Source organism: Dromiciops gliroides, chromosome 6 (assembly GCF_019393635.1).
Source record: "Dromiciops gliroides isolate mDroGli1 chromosome 6, mDroGli1.pri, whole genome shotgun sequence".
NCBI classification, from domain to species: Eukaryota; Metazoa; Chordata; class Mammalia; order Microbiotheria; family Microbiotheriidae; genus Dromiciops; species Dromiciops gliroides.
Window position 1 is genome coordinate 113,055,174 of NC_057866.1, and position 17,928 is coordinate 113,073,101.

The 17,928-nt window shown below is 37.1% G+C and overlaps 1 protein-coding gene across 2 annotated transcripts in view; it reads left to right on the top strand.

Moving 5' to 3' along the window:
* Positions 1 to 17,928, top strand: part of LOC122731735 (WD repeat-containing protein 19) — a 92,784-nt gene that overhangs the window by 38,622 nt on the left and 36,234 nt on the right. For both annotated transcript variants that reach the window (XM_043972010.1, XM_043972011.1), the window contains 7 exons: positions 227 to 336; positions 8,287 to 8,344; positions 9,822 to 9,968; positions 10,061 to 10,143; positions 10,712 to 10,795; positions 11,588 to 11,734; positions 13,100 to 13,224. In XM_043972010.1, the coding sequence (XP_043827945.1) occupies positions 227 to 336; positions 8,287 to 8,344; positions 9,822 to 9,968; positions 10,061 to 10,143; positions 10,712 to 10,795; positions 11,588 to 11,734; positions 13,100 to 13,224 (754 nt within the window). The remainder of the gene's footprint in view (positions 1 to 226; positions 337 to 8,286; positions 8,345 to 9,821; positions 9,969 to 10,060; positions 10,144 to 10,711; positions 10,796 to 11,587; positions 11,735 to 13,099; positions 13,225 to 17,928) is intronic.

The following is a 17,928-nucleotide window of genomic DNA, read 5'->3' on the forward strand; positions in this document are numbered from 1 at the left end:
TTCTACCAATGTTTTCCATTTTATTTTTATGGTTTTGGGACACTAATTTAATGTGATTTTTCCATATCTTCGGATTCTTATGTGATATCATGTAGTTTAATTATGGTTATCTTACCATCTAAATATTGTCTTTGAACCAATTTTATAGATTCTATTCTATTAAATAGCATTTGTGGTGATATAACTGATTTTTGCATGTGATTTTTCTCTGTGTCAAATTTAATAGATGAGACGAGATTTGCAACATTGGGACAGTGCACTACAGCTTGCTAAACGTCTGGCCCCAGAACAAATACCATTCATATCAAAGGAGTATGCCGTTCAGCTTGAGTTCACGTATGTTATCTGCTTTATGTGTCCATTTTAAAAATTACTACTAGTAGGATAAAATATTCTTTCCAAAGAACAGTTATTTTTAAACATTTCTAAATAATGTGTTGCTAGATATGTACTACAGTCAGTAAAATAAATGACATAAATGCTAGCTTAAGTTGTGTTCCATTTTAAATAACCTTGGATCTAAAATTACTATGTATGATCCCAAAGTGAATAGCCAAGGAAAATCTTGTCCTTTACCTCTATCTCACAAGAAGAGGTGACCCTTATCCTTGCCAAGGCAAACCCTTGAAAATGCACCCCTTATTCTCATCCCACTGTACTCTCCAGAATATTGTCCCCTCTATCCTTCCTGCTTTTTCACTAATCTTTAACTTTCCCTATCGGCTCCTTCCTGCTGCCTTACCACATACCCATATCTCCTCCATCCTTAAAAAATGCTCACATGATGTGACTCTCCCAGCCGGCCATCATCCTATATCTGCCCTTCCTTTCTTAGCTGCCTCCACTTCTTCTCTTCTTATTCCTATACCTTCTATCTTTACTTCTTCCCTCCCTATAGCATCTCACTTGATCTCAGCAGCTCCCATGACTTCAGTTATCCTCTGCATACAGATGATTCCCATTACCACCTATCCAGCCCTAGTCTCTGTCAGAGGTCCAGCCTTACATCACTCGCTGCCAGTAGACATTTTACTAATCAATGAAGACACAAAATAGTAAAGAGCACAGATCATACCTTCAAAGATCTCACATTACCATAGGGAAGACTACATTCCAAAGTATGTACATATAGGATACATTCATTGTAAGCGTAAGGTAATTTCAGAGGGAAGGAACAAGCAGGCAAGTGCGGCAGGGCAGTATGGGAAAGGTCTCTTGCAGAAGATGAAATTTTTGCTGAATCTTGAAAGGACCCAGTGATGTGATGGAATACTCTTGTGCTATAAGAAATGACAAGCAGGATGATTTCAGAAAGGCCTGGAAAGACTTGTATGAACTGATGTATAGTGAAGTGAGTAGAACCAGGAGAACATTGTGTACAGAGATATTGTGTACAAACAATATTGTTTGATGAAGAAATGTGAATGACTAAACTATTCTCAACAATACAGTTATCCAAGACAGTCCCAAAGGACTAATGATGAAGCATAGTATCCACCTCCAAAGAAAGAACTGATATTGATTGAACCCAGACTGAAGCATGCTATTTTTCACTTTCTTTCATTTTTTTCTTGTATTCAAGTTTTCTTATACAAAATGAATAATATGGCAATGTTTTACATAATTGCATATGTAAAACCTAATGTATCTGATTGCTTACCGCTTCAGAGAGGAGGGAAGGAGGGATAGAATTTGGAACTCAAAACTTTAAATAAAAATGTTTATTATTATTAAAATAAAAAGAGAGAAAGAAAGAAAGGACCCACTGAAGCAAGGAGGCACAGGTGAGAAGAAAGAACTTTTCAGGCATGGAGGACAACAGGTGAAAAGACACAGTCAGGAAATGGCATGTTGTGTGTGAGGAACAAAGAAGGCCATTGTGTCTGGATTGTAGAGTACATGGGAGGAAGTTGTGTATAAAAAGACTGGAAAAGTAGGAAGGCACCAGGTTATAAAAGGTTTGAAATGCCAAAAAGATTTTTTTTGTTTGATCCTGGAGGTAATGGGGAGACAATGAAGTTTGTTGAGTAGTGGAGATGACGTGGTCAGACCTGCCCTTTAGGAAAATCACTTTGGCAAGGATGGATTGGAATGATAGGAGAAAGAAGCAGGTAAAGCACCATCAAGTTTGTTAATTATGGAACAGGCACAGTGGAGGTACAGTGGAGAACACAGTGGAAGGAGCAGGTAGACCTAGAGTGGGATACTGGAGGATATCCCCAAAAAACCATTTTAGACACGTCTGCCAGAAGCCATTTTTATTAACTTAGCATTAATCTAGTATGTTCGAAGTGGCATAGTCCCCCTTTCCATCCCTTCAGACATGCCCTTACCCCCAAGACAGTTTGAAGTAATATCGGTAGGAATCTTGAACAAGGAAGACATCAATAAAAATCTTTTCCTTTCATACCCTTACCCCACCCACCCATCCAGCTAAGAACGAAAGAAAAACAGAATCCATTACAAACATTTATAGTGAAGCAAAGCAACTTTCACACATTGGCAGTGTCCAAAAAAAAAAGGAGTATACCTCATTTGTTACTTTATATCATTTTTCTGTCAGGAAGCAGTCACATGTCATCATTACTCTTCAGGATTCATGACTGGTCATTATGTTGGTCTGAGTTTTTAAGTGTTTCAAAATTGTTTTTCTTTTCAGTGTGGTTGTTATTGTAAAAATTGTTCTTGTTCTACTCAGTTCACTCTGCATCAGTTCATACAGTCGTCCTGGCTTTTTCTGAAACCATCCCTTTCATCATTTATTACACCATAATACTGTTCCATCATATTTATATACCAAGACTTGTTCAACCATTTCCCAATTTATGAGCACCCCTCAGATTCCAATTCTTTGCCACTTCAAAAATAGCTATAGGGGCAGCTAGATGGCGCAGTGGATAGAGCACCGGCCCTGGAGTCAGGAGTACCTGAGTTCAAATCCGGCCTCAGACACTTAACACTTACTAGCTGTGTGACCCTGGGCAAGTCACTTAACCCCAATTGCCTCACTTAAAAAAAATATAGCTATAAATATTTTTCTATGTCCTTTATGGTTTGTTTTGCTTAGGACTAATCTCTACCTTAATCCTACCTCTTCTCTCTTCTCCCCTTTCTTACTATTTCCTTGTTGAGTGAAATGTGTTTCTGTACTCTGATCTGTCTATTCTTCCCTTCTTTGACCAGTTCAAATGAAGGTGAGGTTCAAGTGTCAGCCACTTCCTCCACTCCCTCCTTTTTTTGTATTGATGCCTACTTGTGCGCCCTGATTAGGTGAGATAATTTTCCCTAACCTCCACTCCAAAGTATTCCTCTTCCCCTCTCTTTCCATTCTTATCTTGAGATCATCAAGACATCAAAAAACCATTCCTACCTAGCCTTCTGTCTAACTAAACTCCCTTTATGGTGATAAAGTTCTAAGAAGATACATGCATCATCTCCCCATGTAAGAATGTAAATAGCTTATCTTTGTTTAGTCCTTTATAATTTCTTGCTCATGTTTACCATATTATGTTCCTCATGACTACTGTGTATAAACTTCAGACTTTCTATTCAACTCCAATCTTTTCAATCCTTTTTTTCTATTCAGCTGTATTATGAAAATGCTTTTTAAAAAATTCCTTAAGTTCAGGGAAAAAATTAAGTTAAATTTTTAAAAGAATAAAAAAAAGGAGTCAGCAAACTTAGGCCCATGGGTGAAGTCTAACCTGCTTCCTTAGCCCATGAGCTAAGAATGGATTTCTTTTTTAGTTTGCTGACCTGTTTTCTTTCATTAAAGTCCATTTTTCCCCTATAGCATCCTATCAATTTTCCATAATAAGTTATTCTTGGCTATAAGCTTATATCCTTTGCTAAAAGATTTGCAGTTTTCTTTTAAGGTTTCTTGACATATGATGTCCATATTCTTTTTTTTGGTCATGACATGCGCTGGAGAAAGCATGCGTCTTTTGGGGCTTTTCTCCTGCTCTTGCTAACTGCCAGACTGAAGCACTCTCCCTGCTTTCTCTAACACGGGGCCTGAGACCATGAGAAGCTCTGCCCCCTGGGCCAAGAAGAAAAACTCAAGTTCCTCTTCCACATGACTACCCTTCAAATACTTCAAGTCTTCTTTTTTTTTTTTTTTTGCAGGCAATGGGGGTTAAGTGACTTGCCCAGGGTCACACAGCTAGTAAGTGTCAAGTGTCTGAGGCCGGATTTGAACTCAGGTACTCCTGAATTCAGGGCCGGTGCTTTAACCACTGTGCCATCTAGCTGCCCCAAGTCTTCTTTTTTTCAAACTAAATATCCCACTTCTACTACCAGTGCCAGGCCAGCATCTCATCTGCAAGTTGGAGTTGGGGTTTTCTAGAGCACTTAGAAGCTCAGTGATTGCCCCAGGTCACACAGCCAGTATGCATCAGAGGCAGTACTTGAACACAGGTCTTCTTGAATTCAAGACCAGCTTTCTATTCATGGCATCATGCTGTCTATCTTAGAACTGAATATAACTTAGTTAAATGCAACAAGTATTTATTAAGTGCCAACTGCGTGCCCAGCACAGTGCTAAAGCCTTAAGGATGCAAAGATGAAAACAGTAGTCTTTGCCTTCAAGAAGTGTGGTTTCTATCTAGACTAGAGAGAACAACATGTATAAAGATAAGCAAAGGCAAAATACATATAAAATAAATTGGGGAAAATCAGTGAAGGCAATTACAGATGAGCTGAACCTCGAATGGAGTTAGGCATTCCATTAGCTGGAAGTGAGGAAAGAGTATTCCAGGCATGAGGGATAGAGCCTGTGAAAAGAAATGGAAGCGAACCAAATTACAAGTATGAAAAATGAAAAGGACAGGGGCAGCTAGGTGGTGCAGTGGATAAAGCACTAGCCCTGGATTCAGGAGGACCTGAGTTCAAATCTGGCCTCAGACACTTGACACTCACTAGCTGTGTGACCCTAGGCAAGTCACTTAACCACATTGCCCAACCTCCCAAAAAAGACAAAAAAAAACAAAAACAAAATGAAAAGGACAAATGTACCACTAATGAGGATGAAATTGAAGCAATTTATAGGAACTATTTTGCCCAATTATATGCCAATAAAACTGATAATCTGTAGTGAAATGGATGAACATTTACAATATAAATTACTTAGATTAACAGAAGAGAAAATAGAATAACTAAATAATCCTATCTTAGAAAAAGAAATTGAACAAGTCATAAATGAGCTCCCTAAGGAAAAAATTGCCAGGACCAGATGGATTTACAAATGAACTCTTAAAAAAAAAAAGTTTTAATTCATGTTAAATTTAAATACAAAACTAAAAAAGAAAAAAATCTTTCCATGTACACAGCAGAATATGAGAGGATTAAATATAAAACAACACATTTCCATTTCAAGAAACCTATATAATAAATACTACACATTGTTTTCAAAGCTACCCAGCTTCTCTGTGCTTCCTTCGGTTTTCTTTTGTTCTCTGCTGAGCACTTTTTATTTTATTTTTCCTGCCTTCCCCTCTGCCCTAGAGAAAGCTAAAATTAGACATAAATATGCATATATATATACACACAAATACATATACACATACACATTTATATACATACAAACACACATACATATATATATATATATACACACACATATACTTATATGTGAGACCATACTGTGAATATTTCTATTTATCAATTCTCTGGAAGTATATAGCATATTTCTTCATAGGTCTAATTCTTTCCATGTTTTTCTAAACCAACCAATTCATCATTTCTTATATCACAGTAGTATTCTATCACAGGTATATATATTCAGCTTGTTTGGCCATTTCCCAGTTGAATGGCTTCTATCATTTCAGACAGCCTGATATGTGTAAGATGATAGCTCAAAGTTGTTTTGATTTGCATTTCTCTAATTAATGATTTGGAGCATTTTTTCATATGATTACATATACTTTTTATTCATCAAAAAACTGCCTATTCCAGCTCTTTTCTGGTTGTAAAGAATTGGAAATTGAGGGGATGCCCATCAATTGAGGAATGGCTGAACAAATTGTGGAATGTGATTATGATGGCATGCTATTATGCTATGAGAAATGATGAGCAGGATGCTCTCAGAAAAACCTGGACTTACATAAGTTGATGCAAGGTGAAATGTACTATGTACAAAGTAACAGCAATATTGTCAGATGATAAGCTGTGAATGACAGCAGTTACGTGTGAAACTTGGCAATACAGTGATCCAAGACGATTCTGAAGGGCTTATGATAAAAAATTCTATCCATCCCCAGAGAAGGAACGGATGGTGTCTGAATAGAGATTGAAGCATATTTTTTTTACTTAATTACTTTATTTTTCTTGAGAGCTTTTCTGTCTGTTTTCTTCCACAACATGATTAATATGGAAATGTTTTGCATGACTACACATGTAGAACCTACATCAAATTGCTTGCCTTCTCAATGGTGAGGTGGATGGGAGGAAGGACGGGAGAGAATTTAGAACTCAAAGTTATAAAAACAGATATTATACATTGTTCTTACATGTAATTGAGGGAAAATAAAATATTAAATAACAAAAAAAGAAAAGAAATAAAATGTACAAAGAAACAAAGATGATGATGATCATACAAGAAAAACTGCCTATCCATATCTCTTGACTATTTATCAATTGAGATATGACTCATAACAAAGTTATAATTATGACAAAGTTCTTGATATATTTGAGAAATGTGACCTTAACAGTATTGAATAATATTGGTGATACATAGAGTAGTTTCCCTATTTTTCTCTTTTAATTAAATCTATTTTAGTTTTCACTTTGTTTGAGATCATGATTACTACCCCTGTTTTTTTTACATAATAAATTCTACTCCAACCCTTTATTTTAGCTGGGGATGGGGAATAAAGAAATTCTAATTGAATTTGTACTTAAGGTGTATTTTCCTTTCAGGCATTGCTTATAGATGTTTTAGTCATTATCCTCTTTTGGGGTTTTGTCTTGAGTGTCTCTGTGAACATAATAGTTTTTTATGGGAGGGTTCTTTTTGTTTGTTTGCTCATCTTTCCAGACTAGTTTCTAAATTTAGACTTTAAATTAGGGCATCTCTGTACACTACTAGGGAGAAAGTCTAAGTTAATCCTCTTGGATGTGCTATTCTTGAATCTCAGGAACAGCTCGGACTGGGGATTTGCAAGCTTTCCACACTCCCGAAGTGGTCTTATCCATAGAAAAGACTGATTGCTGCCCCTTCATCTGAGCTCTGCAAGTTCTTGATCTGGGATTGTGGTTGAGTATTGGTAGACTACTGCTAGACTCAGCCCCTATCACCTAGTTGGGAAGCTCTGCTGGTTCAGAGGGACAGGACTTTAGGTTTTCCTTTGGTCGGGGATTCCCTGATTATTCTTCTACAGGCTTCAGATGAGGCTAGATGCTGGAACTGAGACTTTGCTCTGCCTTTGTAACCCTAGCCTCACCATTGAACCCACCCCTGAACTTGAATTTGCTTCTCTTCAGATACACCACTGCAACTGTTCCCTACCCAGAATGCACCTGGAAATGAGTAGTGGGGGACAAAACTGCCAGTTGGCATCTGTTCCCAGCTCAGTGCCCCAGTACAAGTATGGGTTCTCCTCTTGACCTGGTATTTAGCTTCTCCCTGTGCAGGAGCAAACCTCTTCTCCAGTGTCCACAGACCTCTCTGATTCTTTAGGCTTACCTGGGCTGAAAAAGTGACTCACTGTGCTAATTTCATGGATTTCTCCATCAGGATTTGATCTGGTACATTTTCTAGATCTCTTTGGAGGAGTTTGAGGGGGAGCTTGCTAAACTTCTTTTTGTTGCTACTCCACAATCTTGACTATGCCTCCAATTCATTGCATCTTTAATGAGTTTAAGCAACTTGAGATCTGACCATGTATTCTATTTATTTTGTATTCCACACAATAATTTGTATCTACTGTAGCACTGGGCACAAAGGGAACACTTGCTAAATGCAATTAAGCTGAATCACAGGAAAGTGAATTAGTCTGCCTCAAATAGTCGCTTTATTCTAGAAATGAATATTAGTAGCAGTATTCATTTAAATAGTATTTACTTGTTTCCTAGAAATTATTCCTGAGCCTCAGGCAACTCTGTAAGATTAATTGACAAAGTTACAGTTTTTAAATTTTGTTGGAAGGAGTTCCCACAGACAAAATCAAAGAGTCTTGATGTATTGATGTATATTTTTTTCTGGGAAGATATGGGAATAAAGAACTTAATGTAAGATATGTGAGCATAATAATTTTACTTTACTAAAATATACTATGATTTTTCTTTTAGGGGTGATTATGTAAATGCTTTGGCTCATTATGAGAAAGGAATAACAGGTGATAATAAGGTAACCTTGAATAAAGACCAGAGAATTATAAATTCTTCTCTGTACTCATATGGTCTCAACCCTAATCCTCATCCCTTCTTGCCTGACCTGTTGAAGAAACTCCATACTACATTTGTGCTTTCTTCCCCCGTCTTCAATCTGTATACTCCACACTGCTGCCACTGTGATCTTCCTGAAGCAAAGAACTGAATAGGTCCACCCCCTTCTCCCTGATCACTCAAGAAAATTCCCTGACTCAATATTACCTCCAGTATAAAATACAGACCCCTCAGTGTGGCATTTGAAGACTTTTACAATCTGGCTCCAGCCAACCTTTCCAGGCTTATTGCACCATCACTCCCCACGATGGAATCCATGTTCTAACCATCCTGACCTGCTTCATGTTTGCAGAAGACAGCCCTCCATCTCTTCTCTCTCTGCCTTCATATTATCTGTCTCCTGTGCCTATAATGCATTCCCTTCCACCTTAGAATCCTTAACTTCCTACAAGGCTCATTTCATATGCCATTTCCTATGGAAAGGCTTGCCTTGTTATCTCCTTTTCACCAAGTCAGATATCTGTTTTCATTCTGTCTTTGTATCCCCAGCACCTATCACAGTGGATCACATATAATTAGTATTTAGTAACTGCTTGTTGGACTTTTATAAGTGCCTATACCGGAGAAAGAAATCTATTGATAAACAAATTGATAAACAAATCATTGTCCTCTTATATACTTTTTCATGACCCATTCACTTTATGTCCAGAATTTTATTTACCTTATCAGGTAGCCTGGTGTGGTGGCACATGGCTGTAATCCCTGCCGCCAGGGAGGCTGAGGTTGGTGGATTGCTTGACCATAGTAGTTTTGAGCAGCAGTAGGCAAAACCAACTGGTTGTTTACACTAAGTCCAACAACAATATTGGGAGCCCCCAGGGGTGGGATGCCATCAGACTGCCTAAGGAGGGGCAAATCAGCTGATGTAAGAAAAGGTCCTGTGCCAGTCAGTGATGGAATTGGGCCCATGAGTAGCCACTTCATTTCTAGCCAGGGCAAAATAGGGAGACCCAGTCTTAAATAAATGAATGAATGAACAAACAAATAAATGTGTATATGCACACATATGAGTATATAGGTGCTTAGTATATGTATATATACTATATATACTTAATATATACATATTTTATGTATATATAAAATGTAATACTATATCATAGACAAGACACTGACAAATCTAATTTAAAATTTTATAAAAATAAATTTTTTTTTTAAAGTTTTCTACAGAAGTAAAATAATTGGCACTCTGACAACTGGCAAATGTAAAACAAAACAATCAATAGATGTCTTTTCAGCATCTTCTCAAAATGTTGTTCCAAGGATTCAATTAACTAAAGCAATTTCATTGCCCCAGATTGGGACTGGTGAATTTTCACCATTTTTTCTTTCAATAATTTTTTTTTAAAAGAGTGGCTTGAGTATTTGTTTTTCAATTCCAGCACCTAGAACATGATGAGGCCTGTCTAGCTGGAGTGGCTCAAATGTCTATTAGAATAGGAGATATTCGACGAGGCGTTAACCAAGCCATCAAACATCCAAGCCGACTCCTGAAAAGGGATTGTGGGACTATTCTGGAAAATATGAAGGTATTATTTCATTTATGTAAATATTCACTTGGAGAAAATAAGTCAGTCCTATTCTTCATAAAGGTCAAAATGTTAATGCTCTCCTGTTGCAGCAATTCTCAGAAGCAGCCCAACTGTATGAAAAAGGGCAGTACTATGACAAAGCAGCATCTGTTTATATTCGCTGTAAAAACTGGTAAGGATTTACCAATATAATATTTAGAAATCTATTTTTAACTCACCTTTCCTCCATAATAATCACCTGCATACTTAGCTGCCTTTCCCCAAATTCAAGTTGCTCTTCCAACCCTGATATTCTACCAACATCTCCATAAACTTATAGAATCTAAGAATTTGAGGGGAATCTTAGAGGTTGTCCAGTCCTCCAACTGTCCTACTCATTCAGGAATTCTTTACTCATGACCCTCTTTTCTTTACAATTTTATCTGCATTTTGTACCTTAAATAAAGTTTGACTGACACTAAGTATTTTATGTTGAAAAGAGGAGTCTTTGAAGATGGCAGTTGGTATGGGGAAATCGTAAATGATACAAATTACTAAATATCCAGAAACCCTATCTTCCCTTTCTACTTTCAACTACCTAGCACCAAGAAAAGAGAAAAATAGTAATTGACTCCACAAAATGGTCAGTAGCTGAGATTTTGAAAAATCATGATGATTAAAAAATATATATCAAGAATTGGAAGTAATATTTAATTTCAACTTGAATGAATGATTACGTTTTTATTGTGACATTTTTCTAGGGCAAAAGTTGGTGAGCTTCTCCCTAATGTTTCTTCTCCTAAGATCCACCTACAGTATGCCAAAGCCAAAGAAGCAGATGGAAGGTTTGTATACCTTCTAGATCATGTAAATTTTTATATTAGTGTAAGTTTTAAAGTTAACTATCAATATGTGAACTATTTAAGGGGAGGCAGAATAAAGAAGTATATTCATATTCAAACTCTTCATATTCAGAACTCTTTAAAAATTTTGAAAATACCAAGATCCATGCCCCAGTAGATAATTTGTTAAAGGACATGAAAAGTTTTCACAAAAAGATCTTCAAGTTAAAAATGAAATGAAAACATGGTCTAAATTACTTTTGGTAGTAGCAAAGAACTGGAGACAAAGTGGGTGTCCATCAACTGAGGAATAGCTAAGCAAGTTGAGGTCTATGAATATAATGGAGTACAATTGTGCACTAAAAAATGACTGATATGAAGAATTCAAAGAGATAAGAGATTTATATGAACTATTGAAGAACAAAATAAGTAGAACCAAAAGAATAAAATATAGTATGAACAAAAGAATCACTAAAAAAATCACCAAAAAGAAGTCATACTCTGAGAATTTGAAAACCATCAAACATCTCAGATAACAGATAATGAAACATATCTGCTCCCTCATGGCAGAGAGAAATACTGCAAGAACAGAATATTCTTATACCTTGTCAGATGTGGTCACTGTATCAGGTGTTTTTGCTTAATTGTTTTTCTTTATCTCAAGGGAAAGTTCAGTTGGTGGAGAGGGTGTTGAAATGACCATGATATAAAGACAGAACTTAGCATCATTAAAATCTAATCTTTTTTTTTAAGTTAAGAAAGTCTGTTTGTACACTGTTCATTTATTTCTCACAGATATAAAGAAGCTGTTATTGCTTATGAGAATGCAAAACAGTGGAACAGTGTGATCCGCATCTACTTGGATCACCTTAATAATCCTGAAAAAGCTGTTCGAATTGTCAGAGAAACCCAGTCTCTTGATGGAGCCAAAATGGTAGCCAGGTAAACCATTCAACTAACCTCGTAGATCTTTTCTAGATGTCAGATCTACTAGGCTTACTTCTTATTATTGCTCAGAAGAAAAAAAAAATTTCCACACGTGCCTAGCTTCTCTTTCTTTTTTTAGCCCTAATATTGGCACAGAAGTACTACATCATTTCTCCAACATCCTAACTTTCAAATATTTCTTCTACTTTGGAAACTCTTCCTATCCAAGATTCACACCTCTCCTAGCTTATATTCATTTTCCTGGCCAGATAACCCACAGAATATTAGTTTGTATGTCCTCTTCTTGTAATCTGTTGTTAACATTTAATACATTGATCCAGAAGGGCTTCATTCCTTCAACATCCTTTCTTCAAGCCTCTTCAGTTAAGAGCACTGAATTTGGAGTCAGAAGACCTGGGTGACCTTGGACAAGTTAGTTTCCTCATCTGTAAAAGGAGAGAATTGGGCTAAATAACTTCTAAGGTGCCCTCTAGCTTGAATCCATGATCCTATAATCATAACCTCTTCAGAAGGCTGTTTATTGGGGGATTCCAGGTGAAAGAATGAGATTTAACAGATTTGATTCTGTTTTCCAAGACTTGGAGAAAACATCTTTATTCTCATGAATATTGATTTTCCCCCTGGCTTAAGATGAGACATTGAAATGTTTTTATTAGCTTTGTTTTTGTTTTTTGCTTTTCAAGGTGAGCTAGGAGGAGGGGAATTTCTAAGGTATTACTCCTTATAACAGAACTGTTTTTTTTAATGCCAGGGACCAAGAAATTTGATCCTTCCCCTGAACCCCTTCAAAGGTCTCTTCCACAAACAACTCCAAGCTATCAGTCTCTTCCACTCTTTTTTTTGTTTGTTTTTGTTTTTTTGTTTGTTTGTTTTAGTGAGGCAGTTGGGGTTAAGTGACTTGCCCAGGGTCACACAGCTAGTAAGTGTTAAGTGTCTGAGGCCGGATTTGAACTCAGGTCCTCCTGATTCCAGTGGATAAAGCTGGTGCTTTATCCACTGTGCCACCTAGTTGCCCCGATTTATCTACTTTTTAAGCCCTTAGGATCATGGCTAATTGGTTTGCTTATCCCATCCTGTTATTCTCTTGTTGTGGATCCAAAAAAGGGGGGGGGGGGAATCACAAGGGGAATAAGCTTTATTATTCCACGAAAACTTCCGCCTGCTGACCACATATTTGGCTCTATCATCCTAGCTAATCACACACATCCCTCCCTTATCCTAACAAAGTTGTACATAATTTGTCTAAATAGTTGATCACACTGAGAGCTCAAAAGGTTTTTTGTTTTTGTTTTTAATAAATCACAGATTATTTTTCAATACAAACCATAATCTAATTTGTAGCAAATTATTTTATTCTAGATTCTTTCTTCAGTTGGGTGACTATGGCTCTGCTATCCAGTTTCTTGTTATGTCCAAATGTAATCATGAAGCTTTTACCCTAGCCCAGCAGCACAATCAAATGGAAATCTATGCAGATATCATTGGTAAGCTTAGTGGTTTGTTTGGGTGTTTGTTTGGGTTTTTTTTTTTAATAAAAACTAGATACTGAAAGTTTAATTAATCAAGTAGGTCTATTAAAAATGTAAACTAGGGGGCAGCTAGGTGGCACAGTGGATAAAGCACCGGCCCTGGATTCAGGAGGACCTGAGTTCAAATCTGGCCTCAGACACTTGACACTTACTAGCTGTGTGACCCTGGGCAAGTCACTTAACCCTCATTGCCCTAAAAAAAAAAAGAAAAAATGTATACTAGATCTCTTATATGCTATACTATAATGCTATTTTCATGCTGTAGATGTAGCCATTTTTTAATTGGGTCCATTTATTATTTCAATTACTTAGCCCCTTTGAATGTAGGCCAATATGTACCTAACAGGTATTTAACAGTGACATAGTAAAACTCCTGAAAGAAAATGTGTTGTTTATTGTGCCACTTGTTTGTTTGTTTGTTTTTAATTTGAAAAATTTTAATAAGACAGCAAATGGAATAGGCATATTGTGGTGATCTGTGTCATATACTGGTGATGATGGTATATAAGTAAAAATTATATCACTGTGATTTGGGAAGAATCAGAAAGAGAGACTTCTCATTCTCAAAACAACTACCTGCAAATTCCTTATATACTTGTTAGACTTAGAAATTGTTGAAATCTTTAAATTACCATTTTAATATCATGCATTATTATTTTACGTTTAGAAAGTCTTTTTGTAACAAAATGTTAGTAGTTAATTAGCTATAGGGTTGATGAGAAAAATATAGAAACAAGTTTTTGGTTGGTTGGTTGTTTTTTATCCAGAAACATAATATCATTCCCTAATAACTAGAGAATATCCTTGTACTGTATCTAGTGCATTAAAGCACATGTTATGACCTTCATGGCAGCTAGGTGGTGCATTGTATAGCATGCCAGGTGTGGAGTCAGGAAGACTCATCTTTCTGAGTTCAAATCTGGCCTCAGACACTACCTGTGTGACCCTGTGCAAGTCACTTAACCCTGTTTGCCTCAGTTTCCTCATCTGTAAAATGAGCTGGAGAAGGAAATGGCAAACCACTCCAGTATTTTTGCCAAGAAAACCCCAATTGCAGGTCATGAAGAATCAGACATGACTAAAACAACTCAACAAATTGTGAACAAATTTGATTTGAATAAAACAAGACCCACTTATTTATCTCATGAACTGCTATTAAAACTTCCTGTTTCCATGCAGTGTATCCATATTACAACCCTCAGTTCTCAGGCCTGGGAAAAGAATATTTGGTTGGTATCTAGAATATTGAATTACTAATGCTTGGTTTCTAGATCCCTGAACCTATAATCCCTGTTCAGGGAGAAAGTCATAAAACTTTGAATTACCTTCTTAACCCCCTCACCATTCAAGTGGCAATCAAGAAAGAATCAGAAAACATTCTTTTCTCTTATCTTGAATTAATCTAATTTAATATCTTTCCCCAAGTGCCTAGATTGCAGAGAGATAGGTGCCCAATAGTTAAAAACAAAAGTACAACCCTGAGGAAGACTGAGGATAAAGTCAGAAAGAAGAAACCAAATATAAGGTAGGAAATGGAAGGGATAGGGTTGGAGACAGATGAGAAAATGGAAAAGGAGCAAGGATTAGCAGGGGTTAGGGGAAAAAAAGTTTCATGTTCTAGTTACAAATAGAAGTCATCAAAGTAAACTTTGTACTATTGTGACTTAACCTTATTGTGATAGTTATAGAATATCAGAAACATGTAATTCTTTTTTAAAAGACTAAAATAAGAATTAAAAAATCTTAATTCCAGATTCCCTTGTCTATTATGACATTTTACGATTTGTAATTCATCTTTCAGAGAGATAAATAATGAAGTGTACTGGAGATGGGCAAATGCTTGGAATGTGTTACCAGGTTCAGCTAATGTAAATTCCCCCTGTGGAGCTTGCTTCCAAGAGAGCTGTGATGATGTGAGAAAGAAGGGACTTGGAGAGTCTGTGAAGCATATGTGAACATTATGTAGAGAATCTCTCCTTGGAACCCCACAGATCAGTTATATCCTAGATGAATTTGCACATGTTACAAGTGTGCATGTGTACAGGATCTCTCTAGATCTAGGCTGCCAGCATCTTCCTCTCAGGGTTCTAGGGCATCCTAAGCAGGTTGGGATGGTCTCTTTGTTGTTACCATTGGTTTAAACTCCCACGTTTCTCACGTTGTTAGGTGGCAGTGTCACCCCCTCATATCCAATAAACTTCAGTGGCTCCCTATCACCTCCCGGATCAAATACAAAATCCTCTGACATTCAAAGCTCTTCACAACCTAGTTTTCCTTATACCACCCCCATATGTACGTAGACTTTTCCATCCAAATGCTGGCCCCCTTGATCTTCCACAAACAAAACACTCTATCTCTTGACTCCAGGCTTTTTCTCTGGCTGTCCCCCACACTTGGAATGCTTACCCCCCATCTCTGCCTCCTGGCTTCCCTGGCTTCAAGTCCTTACTACAATCCCCTCTTCTATGGGAGTCTTTCCCAATACCTCTTAATTCTAGTGCCCTCCCTCTGTCACTTACTTATTTCCTGTTTATCCAGCATGTAGCTTATTTGTACATATTTGTTTGCTTGTTGTGTCTCCCATATAATTCTGAATTCCTTGAGGACTAGGAGTCTTTCACCTTTCTTTATATCCCCAGTGCTCAGCATACTTGCCTAGCATATAGTGGGTGCTTAATAAATGCGTATTGACTGACTGTGTGGTTATCCCAGTTCCATTTGGCCACTTAAAATCATTTAGATTTTACAAAGGAATATTTGCTTCAAAAGATAAAGCAAGAACAAGTATAAAAATTTTCCCCAGTACCTTCAGGCATGTTCTCCCTTACATCACCTCAGGCTCTGGGGTGAGTGGGTTCAAGCCTAGCTTAGTTTCTGCATAACATTTGCCCTACCAAATTCATGTCCAAAGGTAGCATCATGGTTGGATGAGTCCTCATCTTGGCTACTGCTGGTCTGGGTCCTGCTGATCACTTCTTGCTCCCTGGGGCATCAATGTTGCACTGGATACAGACCCATATTCTGACTTCCAGGATTCCAGGGCATACTTCTGACCTTTCAAAACTCACAAGATTGGAGGCTCTATCCCCACCACCTAGAACAGAAAAGAACAAATGCAAAGGCCAAGAACTCTATTTTAAGGACCACATGGATTTAACATGGAGAAGGCCCTAAGGCCTTGCCCTTTATAGCACTGTCTCTCACCTGATGCATTGAATGGCATCCAACCATGAGCACATCCAAAGAGAAAATAGCCAAAGAGATTAGACTGAGACTGATTTAGTCAATGGATCAATAAACAGTTATTAAGCACCTTCTATTCTATATACCAGGCACTGTGTTAAGCACTATAGATATAAATATGAAAAAAAGAAAAGCAATCCCTGTCCTCAAGGAGCTTAGAATCTAATGAGGGAAGACAATACACAAAAAGAAGCTGAAAAGCCGGGAGGGGAGGTGGGGGAAAGTACGTGACTGAGAATGATGGAAAAGTCAGAGAAGTCCCAAAGAGTTCAGTCAGGTGAGAAAGGAGACGTTAGCTCACCCTCATTTCTGACTATACAACCAGTAGAAAATGGATTCTCCTAACTACATGGTTAGCAAATTAGATCTAGTTACAGAATGCAGAGGCATAATCCATAATCTCTCTAAAGCATTTCCATTCCACATCATCATGATTCTCCCAAAAGCAAGCTCCTTAGCCTCTCTGCATGGAGACTCTGTATCAATTAAAGACACAAATGTACTATAAACGTGGGTCAGTCTCCATTAGAGAAGATTATGGGGTATTCTACTAATTGAATATAGAGTACATGAAGTATAATGTATAAGTTATTGTAGTCCTTTATTTTTTAAAAAATAAAATTCTAAGATCCCCAACTTGTTCCTTCTTTCACACATATTTTGAGAGGAAATTAAAAAGGGTTTTCTCTATGTAATTCCCCAGTCATAACAATTTATGCTTTATCAAACTAGTAGCCCCTGCTGCCAGCAGAACCTCGCCTAAGTAAAATGTGCTTTGCTCTTCCTGGATCAAAGACAAAAAATATTTTTAAATAACACTTCTAGGCAGAGGAGAGGGCTATATGGTATTCACTTAGTGCCCTCTTGCCTATTTTACCTGTCTCTCATTTATCCTGAGTGTTCAGAACTATCGCATCCTGGCTGCATTCAGACTGTGAGCTAGGGCGGTAGCGGCTCCTTGAACCTTTCTTCCCTGGGCCAGAGGTACTTAAGACACAAGCCTGAAATGTGAAAGGAAAAATGATTACAAAGCTTGAAGGGGCTCTGAAAACATTCATTCTATAGGTGAGAAAACTGAAGCCCAAGAGAGTTAAATGGTTTCCAAGTTCACATAGTAGCAGAATTCCTGACAATGAAGCCAGGGATCTTATCATACACACAGACAGATAGAGAGAGAGATAGAGAGATACATACATACATACATACCAATAGATCATACACCTAGATATATAAAGATATACATATATGTGCATATATGTATAGGTATATATATAGGTATATATATATATAGGTGTATAATATATGTTCTTATATATTATCATATCTTGATATGATATATATCTTGATATATTATCACATCTTATCATATTCCTATAGGTGTATAAGGTATGATAATATATCTCTATACACATATAA